The following is a 20,202-nucleotide window of genomic DNA, read 5'->3' as shown; positions in this document are numbered from 1 at the left end:
TCGTGAACCGACTCCTGGACGTCGTCGACCTTCAGGGACCACGTGGCTGCAGAGACAAGCTGCACCTTTCTTCCTGTTTGCACCGACATCGCCTGGTACCCACCTGGTGCCACGCTGGTCACTGGCTAGTGACTGTGAACACTGTCCCCTCTGCTTACAGGTCTTCTACAACTCCGATCCACCCTTGGATCCACCGCATCTCTTCCGGACTGACCGCCTGCAGCATCTTTGTCCACAGGCTCCACTGAACAGATAGAAGAAACCCGACGCACTTCGACACCTACGCACCCGCTTCCTGTGGGTGAGGTAAAGCTGGCACTCCGGTGCCCAAGTGTAGAGTATCATCTCTAGTGTCTGTGTTTCCAATCTTGAGTTCATAGTCCATCCGGAAGATCCTTTTTGCAGTAACCAAATTAAAACCCCTGATATGATACTCCCGAGCATGCTGCTTCTAGGCGCTTGAACCGAACATTAGGCCCTCTTCCGCGATTGAGTTCCTACTGGTTTTACACAGGTGCATCAACTCTGATGGCTTTCTGCCCCTTGAAGTGTGGGCTTGGCATGGGGATGTGGTCATCCAGCTGATCGACATTGGTCTGCAAGGTGGAGTTACCGCTAGGGGCCAATAACCAACAGAAACTGAGTGTGTCACCAGATGGCTCCATATTTATTTATTATTATTTATGATTTCAAGTTACTTGAAATTGATACAAAGGCATTGGTACTCTTCACAGGAGAGCAAGACGTACGTTCTTGATAACAAACATGAGGAGAGATTGTGGTGTTAGGGCAGAGAAGCCGACTGGGAAACCAGGTTTGAGGTTCGGCGTCTGCTCAACATCGTGTGATTCTGTGCATATCACTTAATCTCTCCGTGCTTAAAAACAAAAATTAGTGTGTCCTTGTGCAATATAGCTGTTGCTTATGTAAAGCATGAGTCGAGTTTGCTGTGTGTGTGTGTGTGTGTATATATATATATATATATATATATATATATATATATATATATATACACATATACATACATGTACATATTTTCAACATCCCATTACTCCAAACCTTCAGAAACACAGGTACAGACCACACCGTGCTGCAAATTCAATTAGTGCAATTTTATTTTGTGTGGATCAGCATCACGCGTTTCGGCTGTGTTGCCACCACCTTTATCACATGACACGCTAGGACCCGTTTTTTGTTGATATAGCAACACAGAATACCCTCCTCCTTACTCAGCCAAAAATAACATACAGTGAAACTAATCAACATACTGCTAAGAACAGAAAAAATGCATGTAAAGAAATATTTTCTAAGTATCAGAGACAGACTTCTACTGCCCATTAAATTCATAAACATAATTAATGAATAACACCTTAGTGGTCAATTACTTAACAGTGCATTGTCCTGATCCTAAAGACATGGTATGCTAAATGAGCTGATAAAAAGAGGGTAATAAAATGAATAATAATAAAAAATATATAGCGCAAGTGCCAGGTGTTAAAAAAATGGTTGCAAAAAATTATTAAAAAGAGGTAAGACCTCCTTTCACACGGCCACTATTCAAATCGTAGTTTGGCCATGGGTTAACAAATAAATGTGAAAAAGTAGGGGAGACCGTAGTGTGTGTGTGTGCGTGTGTGTGTGTATATGTTAGACCCGGCCTCGTGGCATGGCCATCCCTGTCCCCGCCCCCCATATCCTGACCCATGCACCTCATGCAGCCCCCGAGCACACGGCCTAGCCGATCCTTCCCACCAGAACACACACACACCCGACCCGGACTCCCCCGTCCGTGACCTTCCTCCTTTCGGCCACACCGGGCCCGCGTGCCCACTTCATGCACCATGATGGCCGCCCGGCCCCAGCGCGACCCTGGCCTAGAGGCGCCACTCCGGCTGGAGGACATCGCGCTCTTATTGGGATGAGAGAGGGAGGAGCAGTTTCCATCTCACCTCTGAGCTCCCCTGGGACGTGGGTTTCGATCGGCCCTCCGGCCTCCCCGAGGGCTGGCTCCACGCCTGCTGGGTGTCTGGGGCTCCTCCCGACCCGGCCCTGAAAGGATCAAAAGACAATGGCAGGAAACCCCGACAAGCGACCCCCAGGTGACAAGACCCCTGCCTGCCCAGACTCCGGACATCAAAGAGGGGTTGACCTATAACAAGGGGTGCTCTGGGACTACCCGGGAGATTCGCCTTTGGAAACACCTGAGCCCTGCTGAGTGACTCGCGGCTCACTGAAGATCGTAAGACCTCCGAACTTGTGCTTGAGCCCTGCTGAGTGACTCGCGGCTCCCTGAAGATCGTAAGACCTCCGAACTTGTGCTTGAGCCCCCACAGACTCTCCTAGGTCCCGCCGGACCCCGACGACGACGACAACCGTATCCCCCAGCTCGAGGATTGTGAGCTGTGCTCCGGGTATGCCCCTGCATTTGATCCATATCCCCAAAGACTGTCCCGCTACCTCCTACCTCCCCCCGAGACTCTGTGAGCCGTGCTCTACTTGTATATATTTGCCTTGCTGATCATAAAGATCCTCGACTCCGATTTGATAAAGATTTGTTCTTAAGAACTCACGGTGTGGCGTCTCTTTGTCGTTTGGTGCCGAGTGTACGATCCTAGATACGAGATTCCTCCCCTGAGGAGTCTCCCGCCAGTGCCCGGCTACGATACCTCGAGGGTTGGTCTCAGGATAGTCGGGGCCCCCTCCGGGCTCCTCTGAGGTCGCCTTCTAACAATATATATATATATATATATATCTAGATCACAAATCCGATCCATGCTTTACATGAGCAAAAGTTATATTGCACAAGGACACAAACATACATTTTTGTTTTTTAGACAAATATATATACATATACACCGTGAAAGCAAAGGAACAAACTGTTTGCATCACCTCACTGAGATACCACGCTTCCATTCCTGGATGTAGCTTTTACATATTATTGTTATTATGTATGTTGGTCCGAACGGCTCAATTAATATGAGCAAAGACCCCCACGCCCAGAATGCACTGATATATAAAAGCAAAGTTCAGGAATTAAATATTTGTGCTCCGGTGACATGAAGATACCAGGTCATCAAAGGCGTGACCCTTGTTTGCGAGGGTCACTTACTTGTGTGGAACAGGTCTGTCCTGGTGTCTTCGCCTCCTCCTTAAAACGTGGGACACCCCTTTTGATGAGTCCTGGTAACAGTCCACCTCAGACTCCGAAAACCACATCAATTGCAAATGAAGTGGCCACTCTTCTGGGCCTGATGCCGTTTGGCAGTGCCGTTGAAACCAGTGTGGTTCAGCAGCTGGAATTGTGGCTGGAAGGTGCCTTTTCAAAGGCCGGCCTAATCCTGTGAAGCTGGGAGGCTTTTCTGGAAGCAGATTAAATGACACTTGAGAGGGGGGGCCCTTGCCACTGGTCGCTTCCTCGCTGCCCCTTAGATATTCCATCTGTGGTTTATCGTTGCGAGCAGGTTAAGCAGGTCAGACCCAACTTTTTATCTGGGCACCACGAGGCTGGCCCCGAGCAATATGTCCAGTTTGTAATGTTCCGAAAGAAGGCAATACTTTCGGGTGTGTAAACGGATATATGCTTAAGATGCAATTCCGGTTTCAAAAACAGCATTTTTTGCTTAAAATAAAATGACCAACACCGGCCAACAAAACATAGGGAACTCGGCTTTAAATGTGATTCTAAAAAAAACAGACAACTGCTGAGGTAACTTTAGATGCCTGCAGAAGCAAAGATGCGTGCAAAGGAAATGATTTGGGTCGGTCAGTGTTCAAGGTGATCGAACATCTTACACGTTTTGCTTGGTTGGTGAATGTGCATTTTGTCTGCCCCATCCACCTTCCTATGGGGCTGGCGCTGCTGTACCTGCACTGAGGCCGCTTCTCTTCAAATTCGCTACCCCACCAATGTGCCTCCTCTTAAACCGGGCAACTCGCCTCATATTTACCAAACCATTTCCGAGCGAGCCCTGACTTCAGTCTGGCTTGAAAGCCACCACTTTTTGGAGAATTACTTTGCTGAAGAAAGCGCACTGAAATCCTCTGGGTGGCGTTATAGAGGTATATCGGAGCATACAGTGGATCGATCAGGCCAGAGGCTTAACGCAGAGCCTAGCCGCACAGTTGGTCCTCTTCCTACAAGGGGGTGACAAGTTCAGCCCGAGATCAATGAGACATGGAGTGGGGGTGTACCACATTCTGCAGGGGCTGGCATCGTTTTGGTTACGTCACTGGACCAGGTGCTTCCTCTTGGGTCCCCTAGTCCCCCCTCGTTCACATCTACAAACTCAGGAAGTGAGTTAGCGACATGGAAGGAATGGCAGTGCACGGACCGAGTCAGTCACATCTAAGAGTCACCTTTGATGGGCCAGTGTGATTGAGAGTCTGCCACTTTCCTAGTAGGCCACTGGTAGCGAGGAAAACTGCTGGCACCGGATTCAACACTGAGTGAGGCAGGGATTGGAGAAGGTTATTTTTTTGTCCAGCTTGCAACCAAAAGGTTGGCGGGGCTGGGGCACAGTCAACTGCTATAAGGCTGGTAAAGTCTGTCACAGGACAGTAGACTGACTGGGGCAGGGTCGCTCGCTAAATCCCTAAAAGTGAGGGAAAGTCAGCCACGTGCCTGACTCAACTGTAACAGCATAACTAAGTTGAGGTTGTGTAATCCTTCCTCCTATCAACCTTCAGAATGATGGTCAGATGGGGAGGGAATCAGTCAGGCTTCAGCCAGGTTTGAACAGGGCTATTTAGACCTAGAGCCTCAGTGTGCCTGTGACTCAGTGTGCCTGTGACTCAGTGTGCCTGTGACTCGGTGTGCCTGCGACTGAGTGTGCCTGCGTGTGTAATAAGGTTCTTTGGTGCACCGTGTGCCTCTATGTATTAGTGTGTCTGTCTCACGGGTGCGTGTGTTTCTCAGCGTGTGCATTCATGTGGGCCCGTTTGTAGTGCGGTTTCTAAGTTTGTCTGTATGCGGGGATCAACAAGGGTTAAAAGACATTGTCATTTACAACACCATTACTTGATTAATGCTTCACGAATTGAAAAAAAAACATTTTCAATGCCAATAGCTCAAAACAATGTCATTGCCAGACCTTTTGCTTTGTAAATGCTTGTTTTACCTTGATGACCGGGTTAGGAAGATCTCCCAGTTCCCGCGGACACCAACTGTGTGTCCAAAACGAAGTGTCACACCCAAATAAAAGAACCTCTGTCCTGAGTTCAGCTTGAGACAATTTTTGGACATCCACTTTCCAACTTCCTTCATACAGCCATGGAATCTAGAAGTGGTGTCCTCCAGACCACCAGCCAAAGATGCCACAATTTGCTTGTCATAGGCATATGACGCCACCGTAAATTCGAATGACTTTATTGGAGTGGCAAGAGGGGGGACCAAGATTAAAAAGTGATGGACTTAATGATGAGCCTTTCAGGACCCCGCAGGAAAAAAAAGAACCAGGTGGGCCTAAACCCCTCAAGCTCCACCAGTTGCTCCCGGTCTTCAAAGGAAGATTTGAGTAGTTCCAATGCCCTGCCCCTTATGCCTAATGCAGAAAGTCGATCAATGAGAAGACCATGATTGACCGTATCGAGCGCCTCAGACTGGTCCAACAGGATCGAGGCCGTCTTCCCACCTTTGTCCAAAACCTCCCTGATTTCCTCCAAGACATTAATCGGTGCCAACTTGGTGCTATGTTGTCTTCTAAACCCACATTGTGAGCCGTCCAGGAGACTTTTCTTTAATGAACTATGATCGTTCTATTTTCAGTGCTTTCTCTACGATCTTAGCTGGAAAAGGCAGCTGAGAGCGGCCTGTAGTTGTTGGGGTCCTTACAATCTATATTTGGGTTCTTCAGCAAAGGGAGAATGGGTGCTCTCTTCCACTCTGGGAAAGTACCCATCTAGAAACATCTTATTGAAGATACCTTTAAGGTAACTAGCCGTAACCTCTGGAACTTAATGAAGAAACGTTGGGGGACACGGGTCCCCAGGCGACCCAGAGAGTCGGAACGAGTGAGTTGGAAATGGGATTAAAAGTTTCAAAAGTAGGGGTATTATCTGCTAGGGCATCCTTGAAATTCATTCCCTCTAAGTAAGAGGAGATGGGTACCTCTGTGAGCACTCCCTCTGCCAAATGAGAGGAGGCAAAAGAATCGAAGCCTGCTTGTACTTTGGCCTGGAAGAAGCCTGCTAAAAGATGGCAGAATTCTTGGTTGCTCCAGTGTTCTTCGGTTCAGGAAGTGTGCTCCGCATTTTTACTTTTGCAAAATGTTTTTTAGGAGTATTGAGAGGTCTTGATTTTACTGACAAAATAGCATGTTTTAGCAGCAGAAACATTTACTTTGGAATCCTGAATTGATTTTTATTTTTTTATTTTATTTTTTTATATAAGATTTTATCATTGTGATATTGAGTTTACCATTTCCTCTCAAGTCTTCAGCAGATTTGTTTGTCATCTAAGGCTATCATCAAACCACGGCTTGGATGGGGAAGTAATTTTATTTTTTGTGGTTTTTAAAGGCACCAAGAGGTTTAAATTACCAGTGATGCAATTGTGGAAGGTATTGGTAGCCTCATCCAAGTCAGCCGGAGTTTCAGGTTTAGAGCATATCAAGTGAGCCCTGAAAGTCTCGGGAGTAATTTTGTGCCATGGGCAATTTCGTTTCTTTACCAGAAGGGGGTGCACAAAATAGTCTTCCGCTTCCAGAGAAATGTGAAACATCACAGCACAATGGTCCGATCAAGCCAGAGGGAGAATGGATGAAATTCTAAGATAGTAATCCTGTTTATGGAGAACAAATCTCCCCACACCATGATACGGCCAAGGCAGGCCTGAGGGCTACTTGAATACTCCTTTTATTATTCCTTGTCCCTGCTAAATCTTGAATTTATGTTGTTAGGAAAAGTAATTACCGATCGACTTCACAATGTTACTAGACCTAAAGCATCCATAACAGAAAGTTTCTACTTGGTAGAAATACCTCCCCTCATTTGAGGCTGGCTCAATGTTCTTGATGAGACACATAAAAAATGAACTGGAGAGCGGAAGAATCTTTTGGCGTGGAGACTGCCCTTGATTCCTGGTCAGTGTTTTAAGGTGGCTGGGCATGAGAAGATGTTATAGAGTGAATTAGTCTTCTGTACTCATCACAGTGTTAAAGTGGGCAGACTCCTATCTGATCGCTGACTGGTGGGCAAATGCTCTCACCCGAGTTGTCGACCATCATTTCTGCTGTTATCCTTGGCTTTGTAACCACTGGCAGATCAGTTAAGATTACTGGCTAGGATTCATGGCATAGGCATTGATGAGAAGGTTCATGTTACAGTTCTGCACGACAATTTATTCCTGTACATATGGGATATAACTCCAGGCCTCGGGCCAATATAGCAACTGGAGTCATTTTAGCAAAAAATAAATCTATTCTCTTCTGTTCACCAACCACTGTAAGAGCTCAGAGAAATGTGACTGCCTTTGAGCTGTATATCGATAATAGTCTTGGAGTAAAAATGTATTAAAGATGTCATAGCTGGTAACGTGTCTAAGCAGCATATGCTTTACTCCTTCCCCCTCACCTGTGGGTAGGATAGTCCGGTCTAAGATGGCACTCATTCCTCAACTTTTGAAATATTTCATTGCCATTGGCATTACAAGGTCTTTTGAACGAAATTACTTCTGTAGTGATCGACCTTTACTGTGAATGCTGTAGAGTATGGTTCAACAGGGTTTTCTCCGGACTGCAGAGGGAGGTCTGTATGCCCATTTATTTTTTATTTTTTTTTCTTGTAAGTTCTATTTTAGCTATGCACAGCTAATTACCTCCGATATTCCATCACTGGTTGACAGTATTCTATGACATCCTTGATGCCATGACTGTAGCATCTGAAATCACAACTACCCTCATTGACTGGGCGAATTTGTACTATCTCAATTTGTATCCTGTAGCAGAAATGGAGCCCACTCACTGCTGCCTTCATCAGCTGACTGCTCAGTGAAGGTTAAATGCTGTAACCCAACCGCCCTTCCTTCCTCTTCCTGCGCATCGCTCGTCCTTGCTGAGCGCAGTCACCCCCTGCTTCCTGTTCTTCGGAGAAAATAAGAACAAGCAGCTCTGTCGCTTACCCTCTATCGCTGACCAATGTACATTTTCATTTCCAGAAGTCTCGTGTTTGTCCCCTCCCCTCCTCTGCCCCCTCACTACACACTGCATGTTAATCCAAGCAGAACACTAACTTTGGTGGCTTCTCCTGTATTGTTTTACTTTACTCTTGCCATGCTTGGCAACACTGAAGGAGGAAAATACCGAAACCAAACCGAGGATACGGACATAACCTCCTGAGTCCATTTTTGCAAGAGCAGGAAACTGCTGAATACCTTTTTGTTTTGCTCACCGTGCATAACTTCAGCCTAAAATACTTTATAAAAAACACTAAGGAACCCAGCAACCAACCACCCAAATCTGAGTCTGAGGAACATCAAAGAGAGATCTTGGTACCAAAAAAGCTAGTTTCTGTTGTGGGAGCTTCTCTGCATAACTTGGTAAAACTCTGCTGCCCAATCATTAAGCGTAACCTGTACCACACTGTTTATTTTCCTGTGACTTTAGCTGTTTTGTAAGCCCACTGTCAGTGTTTGGTAGTTTGCTCTGTTGGGGGGACCTGTTTTTATTGGTAAGGTTAGCTTCTACCCCCTTCTACCCAGACTGTGAGAAGACTTTTTTTTTTCTCTCTCAAACTTCATTTGATTTTTCTTTAATATAGAACTGTTTCACAACAATCATGGTATACTGATTATAACAATTGACAGGGCATTACAACAGCATAGCCATTAAAAAAAACTTCTGAATCAAGAAAGCATGGCGACACTACCATTGTATGGAACTGGTGGATTGGGCGATAAGGAGTTGAGGGGAAAGGAAGGGGAGGGACCCAGTTAAATCTGGACAATGCGAGAGTGAAATATTGGGATTCAGGACTATTTATTCTTTGCATTACGCAACTTTCTGGGCCGTGATGGTTCTAGAAAGCAGGGTGACTTCTCATATTGTGGAAACACAATGGTGAGTGTGCCAGTAGAAAAGCCTATCGGATGGGGGCGGGGGCTACTGGGATTGCTATGTCTGCATCTCAGCATGAAATGACATCTTCACGTCCTTCAAGATGGCATCCCAGTCCCTGGCTCTAGTGCTTTTATGGAGACTTCTGGCTTCCTCACTATGCGAGACCTTGCTTTCAGCTTCTGCCCACTCTGAGGACGTTACTCCAAGCCGACAAGAAAGATGGTGTTGCTGCCTTCCAGTTATCACCAGCTTTGCAAGAAGAACAAGGCATTTTTACCTATATTCCTGTGGGTAAATTGCCTTTCGGCTCTCATTTGTTAACGTCCATCCTGGATCCATTGCATGAATCGTGTCTAGCACATGAACAAATGATGTAAGTTGTGTGTAGGATGTGCACTCTACGGGTGGACTAGTTAATGGTGTTGTCAATTTGGGCTGGTTTTGTATGCAGCACAAGGCAGTGCGTCTCCTTTTTGCTGTTGTGTCCACCTACCTCCGAACCTGGTCGATTGGATGGTGTTCAGCACATCTGCTTTGTCCAGAGGATGTTTCCCCTGCCTCGTGTGAACACCCCCCTCACCCCCCAAACCCCAATCCCTTGTTAATGGGGCGAGCTTGTTCTCTGTACACAACACCCAGGTTGGTCAGAAGGGATTCATTGGCGACTCTAGGCACTGACCCTTTGGTTAGTTCTACCTTGACCATGAGATGGATATACATGCCTTACTCAGGGTCCATTGGCTCTTTGTAATCCGCTACACAGTAGTGCAGTAGAGAAGACACTGGACAGGAATGCAAGATCTTCAGTTTTTCCTCTCCCTCGAGAGTAGGCCTTGGAAGCCTGTGGAATGGCCTTGCTGTTGTGACCTGTTTAGAGAAGTAGAGCCTACTTCACCCAGCCTGTCGGCAGGGTCGAGGTAGCTGGTCCACGGGTAGATGACCTCCAAGGATAGAGACTCTCCAGGTAGATGGGGGCAGGGCCAGCAGCAGTAGATTAAACAAAATCCGGCACTTTAGCTTGGTGTAAGCTTTGTGGCACTGATATGGCAGCTCTTGGAGAATGTGTTACGTGGTAGGGTCCAGGAAGTGTTTTGCTTGGTTAATTGTTGTAATTTTAAGTTGCTGGATGTTTTTAAAATGGCTTTGCACAGTGCCTGCATTGCTTGTCTGTAGTATTGGTTTCCTGCTACCTAGAACAATTTGCTTCTACCCGTGCATCTCGTCAGGACTGAAAATGTTAATAATTGTACGGATCACATTTGGTCTTAACGCTTAATGTCACTTTTAATGTTGTGACGAGGACCTAATTCTGTCATAGATCGATATATTTGCCCACTGTTTTATTCACTAGTTTAATCGTGATGGCTGTTTTTATTCTTTTTTTGTCGTTTATTTATTTTATACAGATTGTAGTACCGCCACTGCCTGGAAAAGCATTGAAGAGACAACTTCCATTCCGAGGCGATGAGGGCATTTTTGAGGATGCCTTTATTGAAGAGAGAAGACAAGGACTAGAACAGTTTATTAACAAGTAAGTCTTCGAATATTTGTGTTTTTAAAATGTCATATCTTTTCATCTTTTATTTACTGTCAGCAGTAGTTCATGGTCGGTGACTGGGGAGGGACCAGCAGCCACCATGTGCATTGCCTTTCAGATGTATAGTTTGCTAGACGTTAGCAGAGGCTAGAAGTGCAGTGTTGTGAGTGGGAGGATGCTTCTCCATGCTGGGGGGTGCTGTCCTTCCTGCTCTATCCCTGGTGGGCGGAGCTTACGGTCCCTAGGAGTTTGAAGCTGTTGAATATCTGTAAGAGGCTGTTTTGCCAACTGCACCGTTTATACTTTCTGAGCATGCATGGCCAAGTTCCCTTTGTGTAGAGGAAGTAGTGCTGATGTGGACCCTCTTACTCCTGCTTCTAGGCTAGGGTGGGAGATCAAGGCCTTCCCACAGGCTTGCATCTAGGTGTGAGGGCCGCTGCACTGCTATTTAACTCCATTTATAAAACTCGCCTTACTCTGAGCATCTCAAGCCTGCTGCTTAAAAACAGACGGGGACACAGTGGCTCACCTCTTGCCTGGACCAACCTTTTAATGGTTTCATTAATGGCATATTCGTGCATGTCTACTGGTGGCATTTGAATGTTGTACCTTTGCTTCGTGGCAAGAAAAAAATACATTAAAAAAAAAAAGCAAGCAGATGGGGACCGAGAACTGCAGGATGAAAGGGTGTTTTGTGTTTTCTGTAAGTCATAGTGGGGTTTTTCCAGGAATGACTGGGATTTACTGTTATTGTACTAGCCGCACCTCCTTTCCCCATTCATGTAAGCTAACAGGAGGTGGTAGGTAAAAGTTGAGACCGTGAATCATACAGTATCGCTGGTCCCAAAATGCCAAGAAGGTGGCCAAACTGTGGAATCATTTAAAGGCCAACAGAACGAGTTTAAAAATACCCTGGGATGCGATTAACTAGTGTGATTAAATATAGAGTACATCTGTAACTATTGTAGTCCAAACCTATTTTCGTTGGCACACCCTACACGACAACTGTCCCGGGCAAAGAAAGGTTGTTTGTCTAGTTTATATGGCTATTCTCACATAAATAACAAAATATAAAGTCCTAAAGGAAATCCTGCAGAGGTGGAGGCTGGAAAGGTTCTTCTACCCCTTGGAGAGGAAGCCCCTTTTACCGGAGTCCGCAACTAGGCAAACTGCAGCAGTCTGTGCAGTTGTTTAATATTTTGGTGAATATTAAACATCTCCCAAATGTTGTACCATGAGTTGGTGGCTCCCAGTGCAGGAACGTATTAGAATCAAGGCCCTGTGCCTAGTACATAAATCTCTGCAGGGGATCGGGCCTCCCACCAACTCCGCCATGATCCGTCATTACAAAGCGAAGAGGAAACTTCGGTTAGATCAATTGCATATTACCGAGGTCCCCAGGATCAAGAAGGCCAGAAGTGGCGGACGGCTTTTCTCTTATAATGCCGCTAAACTCTTGACTTCTCTGCCACTGCATCTTCGCATAGTTCCGAACCATCAGGCTTTCCGCAAACAACTGAAGACCTTTCTGTTTCCTTAGTTCTTCTGCCTCCCCTGTGTTTGGCTCTCAGCGCTGGGATGCTCCCGGGTAGCCATGCGCTCTATAAATGCCTCCATTCAATTCAACAACGTGCTGAGCGGTAATCCTGCTGCTACCCATGATCTTTACTAATTGAAGCAACTTTACCAACAGGTCTTCGAAAACAAACACTTTGTAAAATTAGAAATAAACAAAATGTGGCTTTATCGTAAAGAGCTGTAATCTCAAAAACGATACAAGACACTTTCCAGAGACGGCTAGACTCGCCACCACCTACTCCGCACAAACCGACAAGGACCAACGATTTCACACTAAAAAATAAAATAACATTATGTTCGAGGCATATGAGCTGCAGATCACACACTGAGGATAAGATCGCCATCTGGTGTTGGGCTCGGATGATTGCAGGTTGTTGTTGTCTTCGGAAGAAGCCTTTGGTCACGAGGTTGGTGACTCCTCCCCTGGACAACAGTGCGCATGGGCATCCACTCCGTCAGATTGTTTTTTTCCGCCATTGGGTTCGGATGAACTTTTTTCCGCTCCAGCAGAAAACTTCTAGCAATCAATTTAACTCTTTAATCTTCATTCCATCGACTCGAAATCAACTCGGACCGGTTCCGGAAGCGGCTGATGGACAGGACACCCTTCAAAAAATGCCCCCAGTGTGGAGCGAAGTTCCCCCACAGTGACCACCACGAGGTTTGTAACCTCTGCCTGTCGCCGGAACACAACGAGTCCACCTGTCCAGCTTGTGCCGCTTTCCGTTCGAAGAAGACCCTCCGGGACCGAAGAGCTCGACGCCATATTATGGCCAAACCAGCTCCAGAACCGGAGGACATCTTTGCTCAAGATGTTCCCGAAGACGACACCGAAGATCTCGAGATCGTGTCCGAGGCCGACGATTCCGATGACCTCATCACTCCAGGGCAGCGTGTGAGTACCACCCCCCCTGCCCCTGCCCCATCCAAAAAGACAGTGGTCAAGACTCCGCCAGCTGGGCCCAGTCGCGACCGGAAATCCTCTTCAGAAGCCCCGCCCTCGGGCCCGGCTCCGAAGACATCTAAGCCTGTAGGTGGCTCGGGCTCGAGCAAACCTCATGTGATTGTGCCTTTAACACCCTCGGCACCGAAACACCCACTATTGGCACCGAAACAGGCTTCGAGACCGAAATCTCCTTCGGCACTGAAACGTTCCTCGGCACCGAAGTCTCCACCGGCGCCGAAACGTTCTTCGACATCGATGCCTAAAAGTCTCTCGGCACCGAAACATACATCGGCACCGAAACATACATCGGCACCGAAAACTCCATCGACTCCGAAAAATCCATCGGAACTGAAACATTCTTCGGCACCGAAAACATCATCGACACCGAAAACTACGTCCACACCAAAAACAGCTCATAAAGACCCGAAGCGGGCGTCGCCGCCACCACCTTCGGAGCCAGATGAACTTTTTCGACCAGATCCTACTCAAAAGCGGATCTACATCAATCCTAACACTGGACATGTGACTGCCATCCCATATAAAAAACGGAAGCTGGACACTACACCTCCCCCAGCTCCCATACGAAAAAAGGACTGTGCCACTTCACCACTTCGTCCTTCTTCTCCTGTTTTACCTTCTAACCCGTCCCCCCCTCCTCCTCCTGCTTCTCCTTTACCTTTACCACCTCCCTATCATTCACCTCCTCCACAGGATGATAATGATGACTTGGGGGGAGGGGCGGACCCTGATTTATTTAATGATCCTGTTGATCCAACCGACCCGTTTACCTTTCCAGACACAGCACCGGTAGATGACTGGTCTTATCCAATGCCTGACATGCCTGACCCCACTACCTACCCCTCCAAGCCCTCCCCTCCTGATGACCACCTAGGGTTTGGCCAACTAATAAATAGGGCAGCAACGTTCCATGGTGTCACTATGCACACGGACCCCCTTGAGGAGGATTTTCTCCTCGATACCTTTGAGCAGTCACAAAAAACTGTTCATATACTTCCCATGATTAAAGGGGTTATAAAGCATGCCACTGACGTCTTTAAAGACCCTGTTCGAGCGAGGGTTCTCAACCCCCGCATCGAAAAAAAGTACCGACCAGCCCCGCAGGACCCTGCATACATTAAAGCCCAGCTCCCTTTAGACTCCTTGGTCGTATCAAATGCCAGGAAGCGCGTTAACTCACAGACAACTGGAGAAACGCCCCCCCCAGACAAGGAGTCTAAGCTTTTAGAGGCCTCAGGCAAACGAGTCGCCGCACAGGCGGCGAACCACTGGCGTATTGCCAATACCCAGGCCCTGTTAGCTCGGTATGACAGGGCACATTATGACCAACTTGAGGACCTTATGCAACATCTGCCTGAACCCTTTAAGTCCCAGGCCACTGACCTCATTCAAGAAGGCAAATTAATATCTAATGCCTCCATTAAATGCGCCTTAGATGCAGCAGACACCGCTTCTAGGGCGGTCAATACTAGCGTCTTACTCAGACGACATGCCTGGCTCCGTATTTCCGGTTTTAAACCGGAAGTTCAAACCGCAATTCTGGCTCAACCTTTCAACCAAGAGCAGTTATTTGGCCCTGCAGTAGATACTGCATTAGAAAAAATGAAGAAGGATAATGAAACTGCCAAGTCTATGGGAGCACTGCAGTCTCCTCAAAACCGGGGTTCCTTTCGTCGCTCCTTTTATAGAGGAGGCTCCAAAAACACATCAACTGAGACCACGTCCACCTTTAAAAATTCTGGACAAACATCCCCTAACAGAGGTTATTTCCGGGGAGGTTATAGGGGAAACAATAACAAAGGCCGAGGGCGGGGCAATAACAACAACACCCGCACCTCCCCAGCCACCAAACAGTGACTTGCCACCACTCCCCCCGGACCATTCCACTCCGGTCGGGGGGCGACTCCAACAATTCCTACCTGTCTGGACTTCCATCACCACAGACAGATGGGTAAGACAAATTATCCAGTCTGGCTACTGCCTCGAACTCATACAATCCCCCCCAAACATACCACCCAAACAACGCCCAATGTCCTCACATCATCTCTCTCTCCTCAAACAAGAAGTTCAATCCCTGTTACAAAAACAGGCGATAGAACCAGTCCCCCTTCAACATCAGGGAAAAGGGGTATATTCTCTATACTTCCTCATTCCCAAGAAGGACAAAACACTAAGGCCCATACTGGACCTCAGACTACTAAACCAGTATATACATTCGGATCATTTTCATATGACCACTCTCCAACAAGTCCTCCCACTCCTACAACAGGGAGACTTCCTTGCCACATTAGACCTCAAGGACGCATACTTTCACATCCCTATGCATCCCGCTCACAGAAAATATCTACGATTTGTGGTAGATGGGCAACACTATCAATTTACAGTTCTCCCATTCGGAGTAACAACAGCACCCAGAGTGTTCACCAAGTGCTTAGCAGTCGTGGCAGCGCATCTCAGAAGACAACAGATCCATGTCTTCCCCTATCTGGACGATTGGCTCATAAAAGCCAATACATACCAAAAATGCGTTCTCCACACTCATCGCACGATTCAAACTCTCCACGATTTGGGATTCACTATCAACTACCCCAAATCCCACCTACAACCCTCCCACTTACATCAGTATCTAGGAGCAACCATAGATACATCCAAGGCCATTGCTTATCCCAGCACTGCCAGGATAGCCAGTATACAAAATCTCATCTCTCAGTTTCAAACTCATCCATCTCTTCCAGCAAGAGTGTTCATGCAACTCCTAGGCATGATGGCGTCATGCATCTCCATAGTCCCACACGCACGACTTCAAATGCGTCCCTTACAGGAATGTTTAGCACAACAGTGGAACCAAGCTCACGGACAACTTACCGATCTGGTGTTGGTGGACAGTCGCTCACTTCGCTCACTCAAATGGTGGAACACCATCAACCTGTCCAAAGGGCGACTGTTCTTAGAGCCTCTTCCACAAGTTGTGCTAACTACCGACGCATCTCTCACGGGGTGGGGAGCCCACCTCCTTCACCATACCACTCAGGGCAGATGGACCAGTCAACAAAAACTGCTCCACATCAACCACCTGGAACTCTTAGCAGTGTTCCTAGCACTAAAATCCTTTCAAGTTCACCTAAAGAACAAAACTGTCCTCATACGCACAGACAACATGACGACAATGTATTACATACAGAAACAGGGAGGGACACACTCTCCCCAACTGTCCCAACTGGCACAGCAAATCTGGAGATGGGCAATTCCCCAAAACATCTATCTGTTAGCAGAACATCTCCCAGGGATCCACAATCAAGTGGCCGACCTCCTAAGTCGCCACACACAGCAGATCCACGAATGGGAACTACACCCCAAGGTTCTACTCCCCTTCTTCCAAAAGTGGGGACAACCAGACATAGACCTGTTCGCCACTCCCGAAAACACAAAATGCCCAACCTTCGCCGCCAGGTTTCCACACCCACAGTCCAAGGGCAATGCCCTATGGATGAACTGGTCAGGCAGATTTGCGTACGCCTTTCCGCCTCTCCCACTAGTTCCATTTGTGGTACGCAAACTGAAACAACAGTCACTAACACTAATACTAGTGGCTCCCACTTGGGCACGTCAACCGTGGTTCACCACGCTTCTAGAACTATCCTTAGTTCCACATCAAAGGCTACGCCTCTCCCCGGATCTATTAACCCAGAACCATGGAGAAATCAGACACCCAGATCCTCAAACACTGAACCTAGCGATCTGGCTCCTGAGGTCTTAGAGTTCGGTTACCTCAATCTCCCTCCAGACTGTATGAATATCATAAAGGAAGCCAGACGCCCTACTACTAGAGCGTGTTATGCCGCTAAATGGAAACGATTTGCCATCTACTGCGCTAATAATGACATACATCCATTGGACGCTTCCATCCAAAACATCATTTGCTATCTACTACACTTGCAAAGATGCAATCTAGCGTATTCCTCTATACGTTTACACCTAGCAGCCTTGGCAGCCTACTTGCAAAATAGGCAACACCTGTCCCTTTTTAAGGTACCAGCCATCAAAGCGTTTATGGAAGGTCTCAAAAGAATCCTTCCCCCAAGATTGCCACCTGCACCAGTGTGGAATCTCAATGTGGTTCTAACAAGACTCATGGGTCCCCCATTTGAACCTATGCACAAATGTGAGTTACAATTCCTAACATGGAAGGTAGCTTTCCTTATCGCAATCACTTCCCTACGCAGAGTAAGTGAAATACAAGCCCTTACACTAGAGGAACCTTTCTTACAACTACACCGTAACAAAGTGGTTCTTAGGACAAACCCTAAATTTCTTCCAAAAGTGATTTCCCCTTTCCACCTTAACCAATCAGTAGAGCTACCGGTCTTTTTCCCAAACCCAGACTCCGTAGCTGAAAGGGCCCTACATACCTTAGATGTCAAAAGAGCCTTGCTTTATTACATCGACAGGACAAAACCCTTTCGAAAGACAAAACAACTCTTTGTTGCTTTCGCACCACCACATAAAGGCAACCCAATCTCCAAATCAGGTATAGCCCGGTGGATAGTTAAATGCATCCAAATATGCTACCTCAAGGCTAAACGTACACTTACAGTTCCCCCTAGGGCACACTCCACGCGTAAAATAGGGGCTTCTATGGCCTTCTTAGGTAACATTCCCTTAGAAGACATTTGCAAGGCAGCCACGTGGTCTACCACGCATACCTTCACTAAACACTATTGTGTTGATGTGCAGGCCAAACAACAGGCCTCCGTGGGCCAGGCTGTCCTAAAAACTTTATTTCAAGCTGCTGCAACGGATACAGGCGACCACCGCTAAGGGGAAGCACTGCTGTATAATCTATCCTCAGTGTGTGATCTGCAGCTCATATGCCTCGAACGGAATATGCTACTTACCAGTATGCATCTGTTCTTGGCATGTAGAGCTGCAGAGTCACACACGCCCGCCCGCCTCCCCGGGACCTGTATCTGTTCCAGCATCCGTCTTACTTAGACATTACACATGGACATCCTTTCTTTCATTTCTATACACTCCATCTTTTCCCATCATGGCGAAAAACAATCTGACGATGGAGTGGATGCCCATGCGCACTGTTGTCCAGGGGAGGAGTCACCAACCTCGTGACCAAAGGCTTCTTCCGAAGACAACAACAACCTGCAATCATCCGAGCCCAACACCAGATGGCGATCTTATCCTCAGTGTGTGACTCTGCAGCTCTACATGCCAAGAACAGATGCATACTGGTAAGTAGCATATTCCATACAAGACGTCGCAATACACATTGTGCACCAATCCAAGAAGAATTTCACACACAATAAAACCTAAGCTAAATATGCTGCTATTATGACACCATTTACAAAAAACTCATTCATGCATGACAGTAATACTCATTTGGAGTAAACGGGACAAAAGGTTTTTCCAAATTCTTGCAACAATGCAAAATGGAGATCACCTGCCAAAACCGGAAACACATCAACGGAATCAAAAGCTTTACAGTAGAATAAAAAAGAGCAATAAAACATTATAATCAGATATGCAAATAATGTGCCAGTCCACACACAATTCACCAGCCTAGCTTGCGGGGGTGGGTGATGGGGGTGCAGCTGGCCCTTAAAATGGGGCCAAAACATTCACTCCCAAAGGGGAGCGACCCTTGCCCAAGGGGCCGCACCCTACAACAAAAATATTACCCAAATATAAAATCGCTGGTGTCAAGTGGCTTTTGCCCCCCATGGGAGCAGATGGGTCTAAAATAACATTTGGTGATCTGCCCACTTAGGAAGCAGAAACCGTCAGAATAATTACAGAGGGACCCGTGCTGAGGGGGCTGCTCCCCAACAGCGTAAAAATAAACGTATCCCTAGTGGACTAGTAGTGCCGACTGGCCTGCCCAATATAAGCTAATCTTCCGGGGGTGCAGAAACTGCTAAAATACTTGCTCCCCCAAGGGTAGCACCCCTTCCCCATGGGGCTGCTCCGGGACATTGCCAAAATCAACAAAAAAATGAAATCTTGGGTGTCTAGTGGGCTTTCCTGCTGCACGATCGCCTCTCCATGCGTGGTCGTACAGCAGGAATGCTCCAAGGGGGCATCGGAGGAAAGGAAAACCTTTTTCTTTCCCTCTATGCTTTTGTTAAAGCACCTATATAAGAACCTAGTCATTTTTCTTTCATTGCAGAGTCACAGGTGTACTGGCTGTTTGTAGCACAAATGCACTATTTTCATTGCCCTCTGCTGCCCCCCTCCACCTCTTTAGTGAACAGAAATGGTTGGTGGGGGTCACCACCAGTAAGAACAGTGGTTCAGTACCAGCTGGGACGATGTACTGACATCCAAGCAGTAAAAAATAACACAATGTATTTTTTTAATGCTTGAACGGCAGAACGCTGAACAACTGGGATTCTAAACCAGTGTTCTACCTAATGGCTTCTTGTGAAAGGTGTATATATAATATCTTATTCATTTTGGAAAGAAATTTCACTGGCCTCTTATTATGATTTTCTCATATATGTGTACACCACCTCTCAAGGGCTGTTGAAAAGCTAACATTGAAGTGTCAAGTATATAAAGTTTTAGCTAACTATTTGCCTAGCTGCTGTGCCCAAGATCCTTGGACACAAGTAGTGAATGACCTTGCCAACCAAGGATGTTATCCAGTCATCGCTCACGGTTTAAAGACTTGGCAAAAAGGCCTATCATTTAATTGGATTCATAGCTATGGCCTTATATCTACACCACTGTGAGGCCTATTACTTTTATTACCTCTCTGACCTTTTCACTTCCTTGCTAACTTTATTATTCCAGAGCAAATTTAGTGTTCATGTAAAGTACACTGGCCTTTCCGTCGCCAAAGTGGCAGTGGTGTTTTCTGGGATAGAATTAGTGATGTATGTTAGTCATTTCACCTGTGATTAGGCTGTTGAATATTTGGGGGGGTTTATGTAGTGAGAAAGTTGAATGAGAGCTCTGCTGTGGGAAGGCAACGCGGGCTCTGCGGTGGGAAGGAAACGCAGTGTATGCTTTGGGAGGGTAATGCGGGCTCTGTGTTTAAAGTTTCTCTTCACACACTA

General features: G+C 46.8%; 1 protein-coding gene across 1 annotated transcript in view; it reads left to right on the top strand.

Annotated features, from left to right (window-relative positions):
* The window catches only part of SNX12 (sorting nexin 12), a 54,047-nt gene that overhangs the window by 29,565 nt on the left and 4,280 nt on the right, over nt 1-20,202 (top strand). Inside the window, exon 3 of the mRNA XM_085608409.1 lies at nt 10,460-10,584. Within this exon, the coding sequence (XP_085464535.1) occupies nt 10,460-10,584 (125 nt within the window). The remainder of the gene's footprint in view (nt 1-10,459; nt 10,585-20,202) is intronic.

This window comes from Triturus cristatus, chromosome 5_2 (assembly GCF_964204655.1).
Source record: "Triturus cristatus chromosome 5_2, aTriCri1.1, whole genome shotgun sequence".
Lineage (NCBI taxonomy): Eukaryota > Metazoa > Chordata > Amphibia > Caudata > Salamandridae > Triturus > Triturus cristatus.
Note: the sequence above shows the minus strand (reverse complement) of the source record. Positions and strands in the feature narration are given on the sequence as shown.